A 19,488-nucleotide genomic window follows, 5' to 3' on the forward strand; every position below is an offset into this window, starting at 1 on the left:
GTTTTGTTATGCAAATCACTGTCACTGCTTCTTTGTGTCTGTGACCTTGACCGAACGGAACGCGGAAGGTCGAAAAGTGGGACTTGTTTTGTTGACGACACAAGTGAGGCTTCTTACTGCATCACTAGTAATATGGCTTAGATGTTAAAAGTTGCAACGGTCAATTTCTGAACACTGGCGCTTGCATGCATGCAATGATTAAAGCAACTCAATTTGCATATTAGTGTATCATAAAGTGGATCAGTTGGGAAAGATCGATCTCTGATTAACAAAATAGAGGGAGAGATGAGCTGAGAGATGTTCAGTCAAAGAGAAAAGGCTGGAGGGGGGGGGGGGGGGGGGGGGGCAAGAGAGAAAGAGACAGATTGTGTGTATCACTGAGTATGTGTGACTGTGTTTTGTTTGTTCTCTGTCCTGATTAAACTCACACAGTACAAGAGAGAGAGAGAGAGAGGGAGAGAGAGGGAGAGAGAGGGGTTGCATGTGTGTGTTCTCACTTGACTACAAATGTCATGAAAGCAGTACATGTGTTGTGCAGGACATACCTATTCAAAACCATCTTCAAGCCAATTATTCTTTACAGTGAAAACTTTCTGATACATGTATTAGAAAGGTCTAATCCTTGTAAGTACAAAACACTTTTTGTTAACTAAATCACAATAGTGGTACTGTATCATATAAGTTATATGATAGATGGTTGGCAAGAGAGATTCGTAATGAATAAAGTAGCATGCTTGATGTAAATGTGCAAGAAATGAACTAATAGTAATAGTACTGATGTCCATCCCACACTTTTTCCATCACATTCATAAAGAGAAGTTCAGCACATGACACATTGATGTATTTCCAAAAGACTGATATATTCACAAACTTGTATAATACATTCAAATACAAAGGCATCCATGCACGCACAGAGGCTCTCACACACACACGCACACACACACACATACAGGAATGCATGCACACACATACACACACACACACACACACATCCTTCAGCAATCTGCACAAATGCTTCAATGGTCATAAACAAAATTTAAGACACATTCCAGAAATTGAACCGCTAGCCATTAATCCATGGTACAGACCGGAGACTCCATCATAACAAAATGTATGATAAAATACATTTTCAAATATCAGTCCTTACTTCAGTCAACTTGTTTTATGTAATGCAACTGCCTGCTCAGTACAGAGTAAAAGAAGAGGATGTTGAATACAATTGATCTTTTTTAAATTAGTGCTACCTGCCACAAAACCACACTATCAGGAGCAGCCAATGTCAAGATTATAGAAAAAGGAACAACAGAAAGTGTCCTTTATTGGGAGGTGGCTTCTCATCAGAGGGGTCCTACACTGAAGGTACCATTGCATGTACCTGTACATCATTACAAATTTACATGCACATACATGTAGTCTCTTGAACACAAATCCCCAAAACACTCTTTCAAACAAAAAAAACCCACCCCCACTGCCTTTGAATAAAGCTTCATGATGCGCATGAACACAAACCCTGCCATGGAAAACACTCATGTCCCTGCCATCAGAACTTAATCTGTGCCATATTGAACTCCCGGGGGTCTAGGTACAACACCGGACTTGTGATCTGAAGGTTTTTATCCGGGTCTGGACAGACACGGATGAACTTTATGCGCACTCAGAGATGGTATGCATGTTCCTTCTTTGTGTCACCTGTGTGGCACGTAAAAGATCTGGGTCATTCTGCCATAAGTGCAGCTGGCTGATTACATTTAAAAATGCACACACTTGGGTAGCGTGACTCTGTTGCTGCTAGCTTTCTGTTGGGAGGAAACAACCAGAGTTTTTCAGCAATGGGACAATAAAGTCAATAAAAAATGAAATCAAGTTTCTCTGGTCCCACTGCAGCTAAGCAACGAAAGATCATTGTCCTCCATGAGTATACAGTGGAGAGCCCCTTTTCTGACACCAAGCCCTTCACACAACTGCACAGTCTGGAATCAATCCCTGGGCTAGCGGACATCAGCACAGTCTGTTATTCTTCAAGTGATCACTCAGGACTGTGCCGCTTGTGATTGAACAGCCTGTCTTTTCTTTACAGTATGGTGGCTGTTGTGATACAGCATGTAAGGATTCCGTGTCATCATTCTCCACTGTCACCTCACGTCCAGGCAGGTATTGTACCACACTGATCTGTAAAGAAACAAGTAAATGAAGAACCAGTCACAGTTCCAGAAAGAACAAGAAGGGCAAAGCCCATACGACTCACATGCTTGACCTTGATCTTTACATAGCAATGACATCATACACTAAGAACTGCTTTACACATTTTTCCTACCAAAATACATGTGACCTTGACCCAAGGTCAAGGTCATCCAAGGTCATGCAACACAAAGCTGTTAATTCAAGACATAGGAAGTACAATGGTGCTTATTCATATTGGCTCTTTCTACCATGAGATATGGTCACTTTTAGTGGTTCACTACCTTATTTTGGTCACATTTCATAAGGGTCAAAGTGACCTTGACCTTGATCATATGTGACCAAATGTGTCTCATGATGAAAGCATAACATGTGCCCCACATAATTTTTAAGTTTGAAACAGTTATCTTCCATAGTTCAGGGTCAAGGTCACTTCAAAATATGTATACAATCCAACTTTGAAGAGCTCCTGTGACCTTGACCTTGAAGCAAGGTAAACCAAACTGGTATCAAAAGATGGGGCTTACTTTGCCCTATATATCATATATAGGTGAGGTATTGAATCTCAAAAACTTCAGAGACAAGAAGAGCAAACGCTCGATCGAGTCACTTTCGCAGTTCTGAATATTATATGAGGCATCAGATGGACAGGAAGAAATTGCTATTCACAACACAATGCATACCTGAAGCATACCTGTGACCTTGAAAAAGGTCAAAGGTCACCAAAGCAGACGTCAAAGTGTAGAGGTCACTGGGAGTCACGTTCACATAAAATTTGAGCCCGGTCACTTTTATAGTTTCCGAGAAAAGCCCAACGTTAAGTTGTGTGTTGCCGAACAGAAAAGGCTAGTTATCTCCCTTGTTTTTCTGATAACGTTCGTAAAAGGCTACAGATGTAAATACTTTGATGTAAAGAATAATCCTACAAAGTTTCAATCACATCCGATGAACTTTGTCAAAGATATAAAATGTCTAATTTTTCCTTTGACGCTGACCTGTGACCTTGAAAAAGGTCAAAGGTCAACGAAACCATCGTTAAAGTGTAGAGGTCATTGGAGGTCACGACTAAACAAAATATGAGCCCGATCGCTTTGATAGTTTCCGAGAAAAGTCCAACGTTAAGGTGGTGTCTACGGACGGCCGGCCGGACGGCCGGCCGGACGGCCGGCCGGCCGGACAGACTAACACTGACCGATTACATAGAGTCACTTTTTCTCAAGTGACTCAAAAATGGGAAAAATGTGAAAAATAGCTGTTTTTTAGGCAACATTTATGGCCCCTGCGACCTTGACCTTGAAGCAAGGTCAAGATGCTATGTATGTTTTTTGGGGCCTTGTCATCATACACCATCTTGCCAAATTTGGTACTGATAGACTGAATAGTGTCCAAGAAATATCCAACGTTAAAGTTTTCCGGACGGCCGGACGGACGGACGACTCGGGTGAGTACATAGACTCACTTTTGCTTCGCGTGTGAGTCAAAAAAACCTTCGTGAGTTATCTATAAGGAACACCACACGTAAGCAGCAAAAAATGCCAAGGGAGAGAATCCATGACCAATTGGTTGCATTCAAGATTTGCATGTACATAACTTCTATTGACTACCATACTCAATGCATTTTTTGTTTAGAGAAAGAGACGGAGGGGGTCACAGAAGAATCCCTTTAAAACATTAATTCTAATCTGATTTGTTTTTGTGTGTGTTTTTTCCCCAACCTTTTGGATGACCCTTCACTAACTTGGACCATATTAAATCTGACACAAGCAGTCTAAGCTTTAACGTAGTTAGGTGATGGAATATCTAATATGTTGGCAAAAAGCTGCCCTTTCTCATTACTCATCTGCATTACTAGAAACTATTCAGAGGAATCAGGAAGACTTACTCAAGAATTCTGTGACAGGATCAGAACCGTCATCTGTCCGCAGGATACCGGTGATGTCGTGGTTCTCTATCAGCGGCAGGAAGAGTTGCACAAACTCGGGGGTGTAAGGGGGAGCAATCACGTCCAACACCTGCAGACAGTCACATCAGCATTGTACTAAAACACACTGAAAGGTAGTTCTGTTGTAATACCAGCCTCATAGGCGACATAACTGGCAGTTGGAAAGGAAAACGCTGATTTCAAACCTCTGCTGCCTTGCAGCCATATCTGATCACAGGAAAGGCTTCGGGAGTAAACCCTGCGGAATAATCCGGGAGCTGGAGTCCCTAAGCAGATGAACATTCAATAACAATGGCAAGTAAGATATTCAGGTCTGACAAAGACCAAGATGGCCAGCACACAGCTTTGGAATATCTGTGGTAAAGTAGAAAAGAAAGAAAAAAAACACAGAGAAAAATATACATGTCAACCAACATGCAATGCAGGTCAAACATAATGTGAAACAGCAGCAGATACACTGACACACACAAACCTTCCTCAACCACATGCAAGCGCACACACAAACACAATCACACACAAATTCTCTCTCTTACGCACACACACACACACACACACACACACACACACACACACACACACACACACACACTAAAGCTCTATCACTCTCTCTCACACACACACACACACACACTAACAAACACACACTCTCTCTCTCTCTCTCTCTCTCTCACCTCAGTGACAAAGTGTCTGATGAGAGAGATGTCCACGTCCTGCTGTTCGCTACACTTGCGGACGTAGGTGACCACAGGAATGGCTGAACCGCGGCTCAGCAAGTGGACCATGCGGTCAAGCAGCATCTTCTTCAGCTCCAGCTGTAACAAATCACACACAGTTAGGCACTTTAGACAAGGCAGGGATGGCCAAATCGTCCGCCCGATCGCCAGGGGCGAGAAAAAAATCCGCCGGGCTAGTAGAAACCGCCTGGGAAATCTGCCGGTTGGCCAGTGAAAATTCTGGTCAAATGCATCAGTTTTTGTTTTACTATCGAGTTTCATAGGCGTATAAACACTACATGAACTGTAGTATGTACCGGGCGGGCGAAATTTCTGGCGGGCTAGTAACTTTCTTGAAGTTACTTGCCCGGCTGGCGAGTTGAAAATTTGAGATTTGGCCATCCCTGCAAGGGAACTGGGATGCATGATAACGTCTGGAAAGCATCAATGTCTAAAATAAGACAGTGAAACCCCCCTTCCTAAGACCCCTCCCCCCAGACTGAAGACTCCCTTTTAAGACACTGTTTTCTCAGATTTTCTGTGCATAACCTGTAAATTGACCCCCTATTTTAGGACTCCTCCTTTTTAAGACACGATGTTCGCAGATTTTTTTAGGTCTTAAAATGGGGGTTCCACTGTACATGATGGGTAGACATTTATCACAAAACTGCTCTGAAGTTGTACCCCTGGAGCTCATAGAAAAAGTCTGATTTCAGCCAAAAGTCTGAAGATTCTCATGTGTGAGTTCTTCACTCAACAACAAAGCATAAACAACAGCTTGGACAATGTAGAATAACAACACTTCTGTAGACATTTATTTAAAAACTGTTATTTCTGACCAGTTTTAATCTTCTAATTTCACATCCATACAACAGGATTTAAATGTTGCAAAATATCAGCAAAATGAAATAAAGAAATGCGGGCAGTCGCTGAGTACAGCACAATAGTGTATGCAAAGAAAATGTTTGAAGACCATGCTGTGATGTTCTTTTAAAGCAAACCGAGTCTGCAGCACCGTAAAAAAAAAAGTAAACACGTATCACAATTCCTTTCCATATCTGAAACTTCGATACTAGGACTGGTTGGTTTGGATAACAAGTTTTGGTTTTTACACGTCTTATATAATTTTTCTTTATATTCAATCATTTCACAATAACAAGTCTTCTTGCAAATACACTCAATTAGAGGGCAAAACACAGCCAACTCACCCGCACTAACACATCCAGTTCATCATATGTGGACTCAAACAGTCGTATCAACAAATCCAGTGCCTTTGTGTGAAGTAAGGGATGGTTTGTTCCAATCTGACATGACATACAGAACAAAAATAACAATGCAGGACTTCGTCATACAAGGTAACAGAGCATGATTAAGCAAGACTGACAGGGATGTTTTTACTTTAAGCAGACCTCATTATTTTTAAGTGTATGTCAGACCTGTGAACTCCTGTTTTGCACTTGGAGTACATGTATTCTCAAAGAAACTTGGCGTATTTTCAGACAAAAATGAGTGTACTCCACACAGCATTCAAACATCCAAAATGTTGGGTCAGAATCGTATGGGTTCCCAGGTCTGGTATGTGCTCAGTCAAGGCAAGATAAGAAAGACGTATTGTAGGACAGAAGTTTTTTTGGCAGTGAGACTGAGAGTTCATTATCAACAAAGAACATGAGTGTTTAAACATTATTAAGCCAGCTTCTGATACATTATGCCAGTCGGCAGTGGCACATTGACTAAAACTTCAAGGGAGTCAATAACGTACTTCATCCACACAAAAACAGATGAAAAAGTGAGGTGGTTCTGACATAGTCTAACACACACACACACACACACACACACCCTCACACCCTCTATATAGTCATTACCAACCTCATCAACAAGAACCAGATGCAGAGGGGTGTGGTCTGTGTTGAGTTTGAAGTAGCTAGGCTCTGACACAGTGTGATCCACCCATCGCAATACACCCATTGCACATACTGGGAACCTGTGATGAACAATGATAAAAGCTGTGAACTGAGAAGTTAAAAGAAGTGAACCAGTTCAGTACTATTCTAGCTACAAAATCAGCTGGGATTTTTTGATCCGTGCTGAATTTGCCAGTTTATAACATCAGCGGACCTCAGGCTATGAGAGACAAAAAAGAAGAATGTTATTTTACATCGCAAAATCTACCAAACGGAACACAAGTACTTGCAGTGCTATTACTTCATACTAAAAGGCTTGATGTGCTCCTAACAATGTAAACAACAGCTTTTCTGTGAACTAACACGAAACAGTCTCAGCACTGAGATTTAAAACGACAAAAACAAACCCAAAAATACCATTACATTCTAGCAAGACAATAAGTGTAAATAACAACAACAAAACAACAAATGTGACAGAATCATGACTTACTTGAGGCAGCCAAACAGAGTTCCCACATCAGCAATGAGATCTGAAGCACCACGGTGATGCTGACACAGTGACTGTGTTTTGTCCAGCGCCTGTGCTGTCTGCTTCAGCTCTTCTTTGTTCACTCCCTTGCGATTTCCCTGTCAATACGGCAACAAAAGTTTACAATTAATATGTTTGTGTTGTATGTTTTGTCCAGCGCCTGTGCTGTCTGCTTGAGCTCGTCTTTGTTCACGCCCTTGCGATTTCCCTGTAAATACAGTAACTAATTTTACAACTAATGTTTGTGTTGTGTGTTTTTCCAGCGCCTGTGCTGTCTGCTTCAGCTCATCTGTGTTCCCTTCCTTGCAATTTCCCTATCAATACAACAACAACTGTTTTCAATTAATATGTTTGTGTCACAATAAATCTTCCAGCAGAATGTAGCCTCTCTGTAACTATGAACAAACAAGTGTCCATAACATAAAAGGCAGGAGCTTTGGTACAAAGTCTAAAACTACCTCTGAAGATGAGGGGTGGGGTGGGGCACTCTGACGTGTGTGTGTGTGTGTGTGTGGATGTGTTTATGTGCGTTTGTGTGTGTGTGTGTGTGAGAGAGAGAGAGAGAGAGAGAGAGAGAGAGAGAGAGAGAAAGAGAGAGAGAGAGAGAGAATGTGTGTGTGTGTTTGTGTGCATGCATGCATGCGTGTGTGTGAGTGTGTGTCTAGGAGTGGCCAGGGTAGTAGTGTTTGGGGTGTCAGATGATGATGGCTCAGCTACCTTTTTCACAGGGCTGGTTTATTCAATTATTTTAAACATACAGACAGACTCGAGGGCTGTCCACTGCAGGAAGATAAAAGACACAAAGCATGGCTAGATGAGACCCCCCTGCAGGAGAAGCTGTTTGGCGACCTGGCGACTCTGTAGAGGACAGTGACCTTAGTGCGCACCAGATGAGTGGATCTCTGATGGGAAAAAGAAGGACTGACAGAGGTTCTTCAAAGAAATGTGAGATGTGTGGAGATATTACAATTGTGTGTACTGTAACATGACTGACCTTTCTGTGGGCCTCATGGACGGAGACAGCATAAGCCAACAGGTGGATGTACTTGTGTTTGTGGTCAGGGTTCACGTGGCTGCCTGGTTTGAACAACGTCTCTATCAGCAGATCTGGAAGTAGAACGACATCATTATCATCAATTATTATTTCAATGTATGGACCAAGACGTTTTCAAAAGGACTAATAAGCTTGAAACTGCTTTCTGCAACAGACTCAGACATGAGTCTGACCATGCTTTGAAAAAATGCCTAATCTTACGCTGCAATAGTGATATAAACATCAGGAAAATGCTCACAAAGTCTACTTTCTGTAACCTCGACAAATTAAGTAATAAAGCTTCCTTACAAGCCAAGAGCTGAATGTAAGGCAATGAAAAAAAGTGTTCATACGCATGTGCTTTTCACTAAATGTCGGTCATCTCTTGCCCGACAGGAAGACAACTCACCCAGAAACACAGGCACACGGATGAGATCAACAGGCGGTGGATCAGGCTCGCTGTACATCTTGAACAGCTGTCCAACACAAAATATCAACAAGCTTGAACAGCACTGACAACCAACAATGTCTTAACAACACCTCCCTGCAAAAATGTTAATGCATAACATGCACTGATTTAGGAACTGAAGTCAAGCAAGAAAAAGACAAGGTTACCCACCACTCCAAACCCCAAGCCACTTTGTCTTCATATCTAGCACAGGGATCTGTACAGCTTTAAAATATTGCACTGTCTGAACCACCTGGCGTATCACATGAACCATAGCATATCAAAGCAATGAAAATAAAAAATATGAAAATGAATGCATCGTACATCCACACAACTCAAAATCAAAGGGGAACCCTAGAATCAGAAGAAAGACACCAGAGCATCAGCCTTTCTTGACAAAGGGAAGGAACCAACCTGTGTCATGTCTGCAGGGTTGAGAGCCTTGCGGGACAACATTGAGGATAGAGCCTGGCAGGCACGTGGATAGGCAGCGGCACCACTCAGCGACAGTGTGATGGGGGTCACGTCCAGACCTCTGCAATATCAACGCACTTTCTGATAGAAATGGCACTTAAAGAAGCAATACATGTTAACCTCTGTGCGTAGGTGTGTGTGTGTGTGTATCTCACTATCTGTGAGTGTGTCTGTCTCTTTGTCTCTGTATTTTTTATTCATTTTGTGTTTAGCACTTTTATCATGCATGTCTGCATTATACTTTTGCGAATATTAAATGTTTTATTTGTCCAAGGACAGATTGTAACATAAGGCATTCTTCATTAAACCATTTATCCTTATAAAATAAAGCTGTCAGTGAGTAAGTCAGTCTCTCTTTCTCTCTCTCTCTCTACATATATATATCTCGCTCTCTCTCTCACTTTTCTGTGGCACACTTCTGAAGTTCCTGGCAAAGTCGACGCACGTTGGAGCCCCCTTTGAGCTCTCTGGCTAGGTTGTGCATCAAGATCTGACTGTACAGGTAGGTATGCTCCCCGTGACACACCATTTTCTGCACAATCGAATGGACACAAATAAATGTCTGCACAAGACTACCAGGATGCATTTACCTGATTGATTAATTAGTTTTAACGTCCTCTTAGGACCAATTGGCATTACCTTGTTGTGTAGGAGGAAAGAGCTAAATCAAGAGTGAGGTGCATAAGCCATAAACAAAATATGAATGATGCAGTAAAAAGGTGTTTTGCTTTAAGCCTCGGATTTCTTTGTTATACTTCCTACCTCCTCACATGTTTGTCACATGTTGTTGTGTATATATATGTGTTGATTTTTTGCCAACATCCCTACTAACACTGATTATTTACAGATTTCGTATCGTTCACAACATTGTACAGATTTCATAACCTGTGTTGCCGCAATTTAAATAAACCTGTTTGCTGATTCAGTATTTATTACACCCCCCTATATTGGGGAGGTGTATAGGTTTTACTCCATCTGCTTCTTTGTTTTTACGTCTGCTTCTTTGTTTGTCCGCACTGAGATCTCTGGTTAACTTCAAAATCAAATGGCATAAAAAAGAAAAAGAGAACAAACAACTGGAGTGGAACCCCCATTGTAAGACCCCAAAATGTAAGACTCCCTCCTTTTTGGCTCACGTAAGTGTAGCCTATGCGATGCTAACTTTTGTCTGTCTGTGCGTGCGTGCGTGCGTGCGTGCGTGCGTGCGTGCGTATGTATGTATGTCTGTGGTAGAAACTTTAACATTTGAAGACGTCACAACATTTGAAGACGTCACATTATGATGTAAGAGGGTTAGACGTCACGCGAAGAAATTACTGAAAGTCTCGGTCATTTTTATTTTGAGCGGGCCGAGACTAGTTTTTTCTTCGAAATCGGCCATTCAGATCTAGATCTAGTGTCTCGCTTTCTTGCACAGTGTCACCTATGCCGCTTACTGTGTGTGTGTGTGTGTGTGTGTGTGTGTGTGTGTGTGTGTGTGTGTGTGTGTGTGTGATGAAGTGATTGAGTTTGTGTTACTGTTTGTCGATTTCTTATGTGAGCCTTGAAGGCTTCGCCTCTTGTTAAGACCGTGTTTTCTCAAACTTTCTGTTCATAACCTCTGTAAATTTACCCCCATGTTAAAACTCCCTCCTTTTTAGGACCTTGTTTTCTCAAACTTTCTGTTCATAACCTCTGTAAATTTACCCCCACGTTAAAACTCCCTCCTTTTTAAGATCTTGTTTTCTCAGATTTTGGAGGTCTTAAAAGGGGGGTTCCACTGTACAGCATCAGCCAGCATAAAGCACAACGGCTCACTGTACAGCATCAGCCAGCATAAAGCACAACGGCTCACTGTACAGCATCAGCCAGCATAAAGCACAACGGCTCACTGTACAGCATCAGCCAGCATAAAGCACAACGGCTCACTGTACAGCATCAGCCAGCATAAAGCACAACGGCTCACTGTACAGCATCAGCCAGCATAAAGCACAACGGCTCACTGTACAGCATCAGCCAGCATAAAGCACAACGGCTCACTGTACAGCATCAGCCAGCATAAAGCACAACGGCTCACTGTACAGCATCAGCCAGCATAAAGCACAACGGCTCACTGTAAATTCTTGCAGGTGTTTGTCAAGGGCCTCTTCTCCTCCTTCCAAGAAACCTGAGATGGACGTTCTGAGAACACGAGAGAACACCTCAATCTGGTGACATGCTGTGGATACTGACGTGATTTCTCCTTGGAATCCAGCGTCTGAGATCAACTGCAATCAGAAAATGGAAAACTTAGCATGATATAAGAACATTCAAGAACTTACAACTTGAGTGATGTTCGCTGAACACATATCTATTCCCACCGACCTACCAATTGTTAAGGTGAGGCTCCTCACCATAAATTAAAACAGTAAAATGTTATTTGCGTGTTACATACTGAAATAGTTTTTGAATTGATCTGTAGAATATCAACAAGTGCTCCTAAAAAAAAAAAAAATTTTAAATAAAAAAGTGCTCCTGAAAACTAACCAAAACTGTTGTTATATTCAATATGCAAAGGTGATCTCAGTCACTCTCGAGTCAGTGAAGGGAGAGAACTCCCACTCTGGGTTTTTTATGCTGTCGATATGTTGATGCCTTTTTCTCTCCATTCTCTCACAGTACAAATGACACAATGCATATCTGCCATGAACAACTGGCTCACCTTGATGGTAAAATTCAACATCAAGCAATCAGGATAATCCTCAGCCAGCTTGTAAAACAGAGTTCTCCACGTTGGGAAGAGAATCATCTTGGACAACCAGTCTGGAGTCTGAAAGGGAAAGCAAATACTTACATTTAGTGTTCTTGCTTCTGCTTACACTGAAGAAATCTGATTGAAAGACATTACGGGTACTATGTCCATTATCTGTTCACTCTTGTAGCTTTTTATAAGAGATACTGTTTTCCTCTTCTTTGCCCTTTATTGTAAAGTAGAATGTACTGAATCATAAGCTAAACTTCTACCAACTTTTGCTCAGAACAGGCTTCAATGATCTCAGAACAGGTTTGGAGACCTGATCAAAAAAGCTTGGTTAGGTAGTAAGTTAATTTTTAAGTTAAAGTTTAATTAATAAAAATGTTGACCATGCATACACACTCATCTACCAAGAGAGCCACTGAAAACTGATACATGTATCAACATGAACAAGCTTACTCCTCCGTCTGTGAAAATGGAGTCTGCTTTCTTTGGGTCAAAGTTCTTGAGAATCATTTCCTTCAGGTGGGCTTCAACCATGTCCTGCACTTCAGATATCTTCACACCTGAAAAAAAAGTTAATATATATATCATATACATGTATGTATATATAATTTCAACATGTAAATGCATATTTGTATATGTATGACTAGCCTGTTCATAACAGAATGAAAAATTCAGAAAAAGCTTGTTACAAATTCAGCTACATCGGCTCTTTAAGCACATGAGCCTACTTTACAAACCCAAACACACAAAAATCCCAAAATTGTGTTTACTTCAGCAGAAATCTACTCCCCAAGCAAAAGAGTCTAGGAATAAATCTGGAAACATGGAAAAAGTTCTAATTCACCAGAAAGCAACTCCTCAAGTGCAATTGTATTGAAGAGCAAAACATGAGATAACTGAACACAACCAGTTCAACCTGGGGACTACCCACTTTAAACCCTACAGGAAGCATGCAACTGTGATACCATTGATCAGTCTGTTCATTGACCCGGCAAAACAAGCACATGTGAAATTGCATCTATCACATGCTAACTACTGTCACCAATAATGTAGTTGTCCACACGTGCTACAACTGACCGGAATGAATGAGCCACTCAGCCAGGACGTTTATGGTCTGGGCCACAGCATGGTAGTTCTCTGACAGTAGCTCCACCACTTTCTCCGGAGCACCACCCGCTGATAAATATCTGAAAAGTGTACGCGAGAACATGTCACACCATGCGAATTACTCAATAATTCATAATTGCATGCAAACAAGCTGTATCATTAAACCTTCAGTTTCCAGTGTGCCAATTTTCTGTCTCTCCCTATCTGAAGTCTATTATCTACAACTTCATTTGCTATCCAGTATCTGGAATGAGTTATACATTCAAACCTATCTTTTTCTTCTTCTTCTGCGTTCGTGGGCTGAAACTCCCACGTACACTCATGTTTTTTGCACGAGTGGAATTTTACGTGTATGACCGTTTTTTACCCCGCCAATTTAGGCAGCCATACGCCGTTTTCGGAGGAAGCATGCTGGGTATTTTCGTGTTTCTATAACCCACCGAACTCTGACATGGATTACAGGATCTTTTTCGTGCGCACTTGGTCTTGTGCTTGCGTGTACACACGGGGGTGTTCGGACACCGAGGAGAGTCTGCACACAAAGTTGACTCTGAGAAATAAATCTCTCGCCGAACGTGGGGACGAACTCACGCTGACAGCGGCCAACTGGATACAAATCCAGCGCGCTACCGACTGAGCTACATCCCCGTCCAACCTATCTTTTAACACTTCCTCCCTTTTAAGAACTTCTTATTTTCTGTTCATAACTTCTGTAAATTTACCTCCATTTTCAGATACCCTTTTTTAAGACCTGATTTTCTCAGATTTGTGGAGGTCTTTAAAGGCGGTTTCCACTATATGTTATATGTGTGTAAGCTTCTCAAGATAATTCAGGCTGTGGTTCTTGTTAAAACTAAAAGTAAAAGCAAGCAACTATGGTGTTAGACTTTACTCTTCCAAATCTGAAGATTCTCATCTGAGGTAATGTGGCATTTTCTGTTATACCACTGAAATAAGTGTTTAGTCCAAAAACTTCATAACTTGCAATGCACACTTTCTTGAAAACAAATAATATATCCTGAACCAAACACAACAGAAAAGTCAAAACTACTTGTAGTGTACAGCAGAAAACAAGTCAAAAATACGCACTTCTGCAGAACGGGAAACATGGTGGGCTCCATGATGTAGTCTGTGGTGGCAAACTTCTGGCAACACTCGGCTTGCATGGCCTGTTTTTCTTCCTCGTCCTCCTCCTCCTCCATGAGCTCCATGTCTGGCGACTGTTAAGAGATGAAGAAGTTAATTAGAAAAAACACACAGTAAACACCAAGTTCCAAAGACTTTCGGGCCACGCCCTTCTTCAGTGAAATGAATGTAAGCAAACAATGACGTAAAATTCTTCTTTAAAAAAGAAAAAAAATTCGTCATGTAAAACGTCACACTCACAGCCAAACGTCATAAGTTTCTCTCTCTCTCTCTCTCTCTCTCTCTCTCTCTCTCTCTCTCTCTCTCTCTCTCTCTCTCTCTCTCTCTCTCTCTCTCTCTCTCTTTCTCTCTCTCTCACACACACACACACACACACACACACACACACACACACACACACACACACACATATAACTCCTGAAGTAATTTTTCAAGGCAGTGGCTGGAGAACCGACGAGTCGGTTACAAAGCCCCCAGTAACTCGAAGCAGATTACTGTTTTGTCATTACTGGAAAAGTTTGTTTTTTGGTTTTATTTTTGTTCCCCATATAAATGATTTATGCAATGTATTTTGTTGATAAATGCTGCTTCTATTTCTAGCCTTGGGACTTGTGATTCACGCTGTTTGGTTCTTGGATGAATTCAATTTGGTTGAGTGACTCGTGAGCTTTTTTTGCGGTCTATAGTCACCGAGATCTACAATCACTGAAATGTTTTGGAATAAAGAGTTAGAGCAAAATAAAAGAAAGGAGAGTTAAGAAGAAACAAGAAGGGCAAAGCCCATACGACTCACATGCTTTACACATTTTTCCTACCAAAATACATGTGACCTTGACCCAAGGTCAAGGTCATCCAAGGTCATGCAACACAAAGCTGTTAATTCAAGACATAGGAAGTACAATGGTGCTTATTGGCTCTTTCTACCATGAGATATGGTCACTTTTAGTGGTTCACTACCTTATTTTGGTCACATTTCATAAGGGTCAAAGTGACCTTGACCTTGATCATATGTGACCAAATGTGTCTCATGATGAAAGCATAACATGTGCCCCACATAATTTTTAAGTTTGAAACAGTTATCTTCCATAGTTCAGGGTCAAGGTCACTTCAAAATATGTATACAATCCAACTTTGAAGAGCTCCTGTGACCTTGACCTTGAAGCAAGGTAAACCAAACTGGTATCAAAAGATGGGGCTTACTTTGCCCTATATATCATATATAGGTGAGGTATTGAATCTCAAAAACTTCAGAGAAAATGGGAAAAATGTGAAAAATAGCTGTTTTTTAGGCAACATTTATGGCCCCTGCGACCTTGACCTTGAAGCAAGGTCAAGATGCTATGTATGTTTTTTGGGGCCTTGTCATCATACACCATCTTGCCAAATTTGGTACTGATAGACTGAATAGTGTCCAAGAAATATCCAACGTTAAAGTTTTCCGGACGGACGGACGTCCGGACGGACGGACGGACGGACGGACGGACGACTCGGGTGAGTACATAGACTCACTTTTGCTTCGCATGTGAGTCAAAAAAAAAGAATTATGAAGAAACAAAAAATACAAATTAAAAAACAACAGCGATTCTGATGGCATTGGCAGGGCTCGACCATCGACTCCACGATCCAGTGTTCGAAGCACTAGCGGAGGCTATCTACTGTGTCATGGACAAGTACTGACAGTGTGAGCAAAAAAGGGAGGTCTACTGGTGCTTGTGTTTTCCCGAGCCTGGGGGCTCCGTAGTAACCGACTAGCCACTCCGAGTCCGAATTTACAAATTGTTTCAAAGTCTTCGTCTACTTCTTTCATGGGTAGTAAAGCAAAGATTAAAATAAAATCGACTTACACCAGGATACTCATCCGATACGTTGTCATCTTCGTAGTCAGCCATTTTCTGAAGTGTAGGGCGAATTTACAAGTGTATGCTGAAAAACTGTGTCAACGATTTTCAAAGCACAATAAACGACGCCATGTTGTTTTAGCTCAATAACTTCCGGTGGGAGAGTTGCCTACCCTCCCACTATCTTATTGCACCCATACACTGATAAAAGAGAGCCTGAAAACAGAAATGACCATTCTAATTTCCATGAAGGGTTTATACATAAAATCTACCACAATAACAAACCAAAACAAAACTAGAAACAAAATATTGCCACTAGTGGCCCATGCATTCTCCTCCAGTGCAAAAAACAACAGCAACAGAGATAGCTAAATGATGTCTTTGCTACCTGTTTTTGTCATTATTTGTATTTGTCTGTTACTATGTTCATGTAATGTACTTTGCAAAGCAGCAAACGGAGAGGTCTGTTTCTCGTTTGTTATCATGCAATTCCCGAAGTACATTTCCTTCCTAGATCTAACAAGTCTGCAATTTTGGAAGAAATAGATGAATTGTGGAAATAACTCTGTCGAGTTTTTATGGGTAGTGGAAGAGTTGTTTTTCATGGAAACACTGGGTCAAATAATCCCATGTGACATTCTAGGCTAAACGTTAGCCAGCAGCCTGTTGGCAATGATCGAAGCACGTACATGCATGGTCGCATTGGCATTGCATACAGGGGTGGAGCAGTTAAGCCAGAGGGGGGGGGGGGGGGGGGGGGGTTACAACCTGGGGTCCAGGGGTAGATCCCTTGTGGGGTACATGGGCAAGGCCCCGTTGGGAGGTCGCCCCCCAGAAGCTGAAGAGATTTAGCTATTTTATGAACAATTTATGGCTTATCCTTGATTTTAAACAAGATCAACTGGTGTCAGCAGCCACTCATTATTTCTTTTAAAGTTAGTGTTACTTTTATTTTTTTTTGACAGCCGGGGGGGTGTTTCCGGAACCCCCCCCCCCCCCCCCCCCAATCCGCCCCTGGCATAGTCATATCAAACACTGTACATAAGGTTCCCATTGTAGTTTCTTTGGTCATATGCATCCTGAACTCAGGTCAAAAATGAGTTACTTCCCTTCGGGTCTCATTCTAGAAACTGGCGTTAGCCGTGGACCAATGATTATCAGAATGAGTCATATGTGCATACCATACTTTCAAACAAAAAGAACATGGTTTTGAGTGGAAAGTGCATAAAACACAGTGGAGCTAATTTTCACTGGGATGTCAGTCGATCGCTTAATTTTAACTTCAATGTCACATGGGTTATTTGTCCGTGTTTCAAAGGAAAAGTAACTCTTCTACAACCCATTAAACCCTGACAGTATACAGTTATTTCCAACCATCGTCTATGGAACACTTAACGTGTGTGTTTGTTTGTTTCTTATGGATAGATACAGAAGCTATAAACCAGCTAGCTGTGATTCTCCAAACTAGTCCACATACTTTCTCATTAGCTCTGCCTCTTTCCCATCACACACACACACACACACAAACATGTGCACACCCGCTAACATACCCATACATACACACAATGAAGCACACAAAATTCATATTCATATTCATCACATAATTTATTTCCTTTGCTAGAAAGGTGCTGATCAAATAGTCTAAATCCAGTAGAAGCCTCTGATATTTACACTGCTGCTGTACAAAGGATGACAACCACATGACTTCATGTCTCAACATAAAAATGCAAGTTCCTAGTCCTACCATGAATAAATTAATGTGATGTACACACACAAAATATGATTCATGAAACAAAATATACAAATATGTGTGAGGAACCATGATCTTGGTTTTTGACTTTTCGAAAAATATTTAACCACTAGCCACCAAACTAAAGTAGCTGTCTGGCAAAGACTTACTTGCTGACAAAACTAATGCTGCAGATTTTGAACAAAACAAGACCAGTGTGATATATTTCGAATATTTCTCGCAGATATGCAAAAGATGTCTGATGATCACCAAATTCATAATAAATTTCAAATAAGATGTTGTTAATTTTATTACTAATAACCGAAATGTCCAAGGCCAACCGTGTGAGAAGAGGAAATACAGTAATAAACTTTTTTGCACCTACTACTGCAGAACCTTATGTTTTCCAGAAGCATACAGATCATGTTTTAAGGAAAAAAAGAACAATGGTGAAGGTGATACTTTTTCTAAAACTTACAAACATAAATGTGCTCCCTTTTGCCTTTATTCTTCATCTTTGTCTTTTTCTAACCAGACAGCAACCTCATGTTGTGCATATCATTAAGACCTGTTCCATGACCACATGCCTAAGGCCTAATCTTGATGATTATCTGAGTTTTTCTTATTTTCACCTTTCCTCCTTGTTGGCAAAGAGAAACTGATTATTTCAAAACTGCACACATTCCAGGGCCGTAGCACAGCTCCTAAAAGTGGTCCGGCCATAAAAAAAATAAAAAGGTACGGTCCCTGGCCATTATGTTCTCCTCAACTTCAATGGAAAATAAAAGAATTACTTGTTACTTGTTTGAACGGGGAAACGCAAGTTAAAAAATGGTTTCACGAAGAGGCTTTCTTTCGGAAGAATTTTTTGAAGACGATTTTTTTTTTTTTTTTAACAAAAAACTGGTCCGGCCATGGCCGGAGTGGCCGGTAGGGCTGCTACGGCCCTGCATTCACATAAATCAACATAAAATGTTCAGTACTCTAATGTTAAAAAAACAACTCAGAATTAAACTGCTTTGAAATAAATGTTGTGAATGTTCCAGCAAACACCATGCCTTTCATACTGTCAATTATAAGTTCAGATGCCTGGAGTGAAAGAAACAAAACAAAACATGTTATATCTCTCTCTCTCTCTCTCTCTCTCTCTCTCTCTCTCTCTCTCTCTCTCTCTCTCTCTCTACAATTGTCAATTGTCCTTTTATTGTCTTTATCTTTTTATCTTAGTTTAGTCTTAGTTTAGCAGGGACAGATTGTAAGACTAGGCGTGAGCCTAAAATCTCCATCCTTGAGTAATAAAGTTCGTTCGTTCGTTCGTTCGTTCGTTCTCTCTCTCTCTCTCTCTCTCTCTCTCTCTCTCTCTCTCTCTCTATATATATATATATAACTGCTGACCCTTAAAAACTGCTGACCCCCAAAAATATAATGTTTAACATTGCAACAAATAAATTCACCTTCCATACCCTCAGTTATTTGTATCAAACATCTGAAGCCCTTCAGTACAATTAATAAATGTATGGTCAACATTAAGAGATGTTTCAAGAAAAGCTAAAGGCGTTTCTATTGTTATTACAAGCAAAATGTTGAAATTATGCAAGGAAAAAGTACACTAAAGTAGTTGGCAGTGGAGACTGCAAGTGCATCAAGTCACCTGGCAAAGTCTTCGTTCAGGTCAGTCGAATTAAACATTTCATTTAGCTTCGAAACCATACATGTCCATGTATTTCT

At 41.0% G+C, this 19,488-nt stretch overlaps 1 protein-coding gene across 1 annotated transcript; it reads right to left on the reverse strand.

Moving 5' to 3' along the window:
• Positions 1-839: 839 nt before the first annotated feature.
• Positions 840-16,174, reverse strand: LOC138967163 (negative elongation factor D-like). The gene is made up of 16 exons (XM_070339673.1): positions 16,038-16,174; positions 14,137-14,267; positions 13,018-13,127; positions 12,394-12,500; positions 11,902-12,009; positions 11,315-11,467; positions 9,623-9,753; positions 9,162-9,282; positions 8,709-8,775; positions 8,261-8,373; positions 7,228-7,364; positions 6,703-6,817; positions 6,042-6,137; positions 4,792-4,932; positions 4,061-4,190; positions 840-2,169 (listed from the first exon to the last, which is right to left on the reverse strand). Exons 1-16 carry the CDS (start codon positions 16,080-16,082, stop codon positions 2,138-2,140), a joined length of 1,737 nt encoding a protein of 578 aa, XP_070195774.1. The 5' UTR covers positions 16,083-16,174; the 3' UTR covers positions 840-2,137.
• Positions 16,175-19,488: the final 3,314 nt, after the last annotated feature.

This window comes from Littorina saxatilis, linkage group LG1, assembly GCF_037325665.1.
Source record: "Littorina saxatilis isolate snail1 linkage group LG1, US_GU_Lsax_2.0, whole genome shotgun sequence".
Classification (NCBI taxonomy): Eukaryota; Metazoa; Mollusca; class Gastropoda; order Littorinimorpha; family Littorinidae; genus Littorina; species Littorina saxatilis.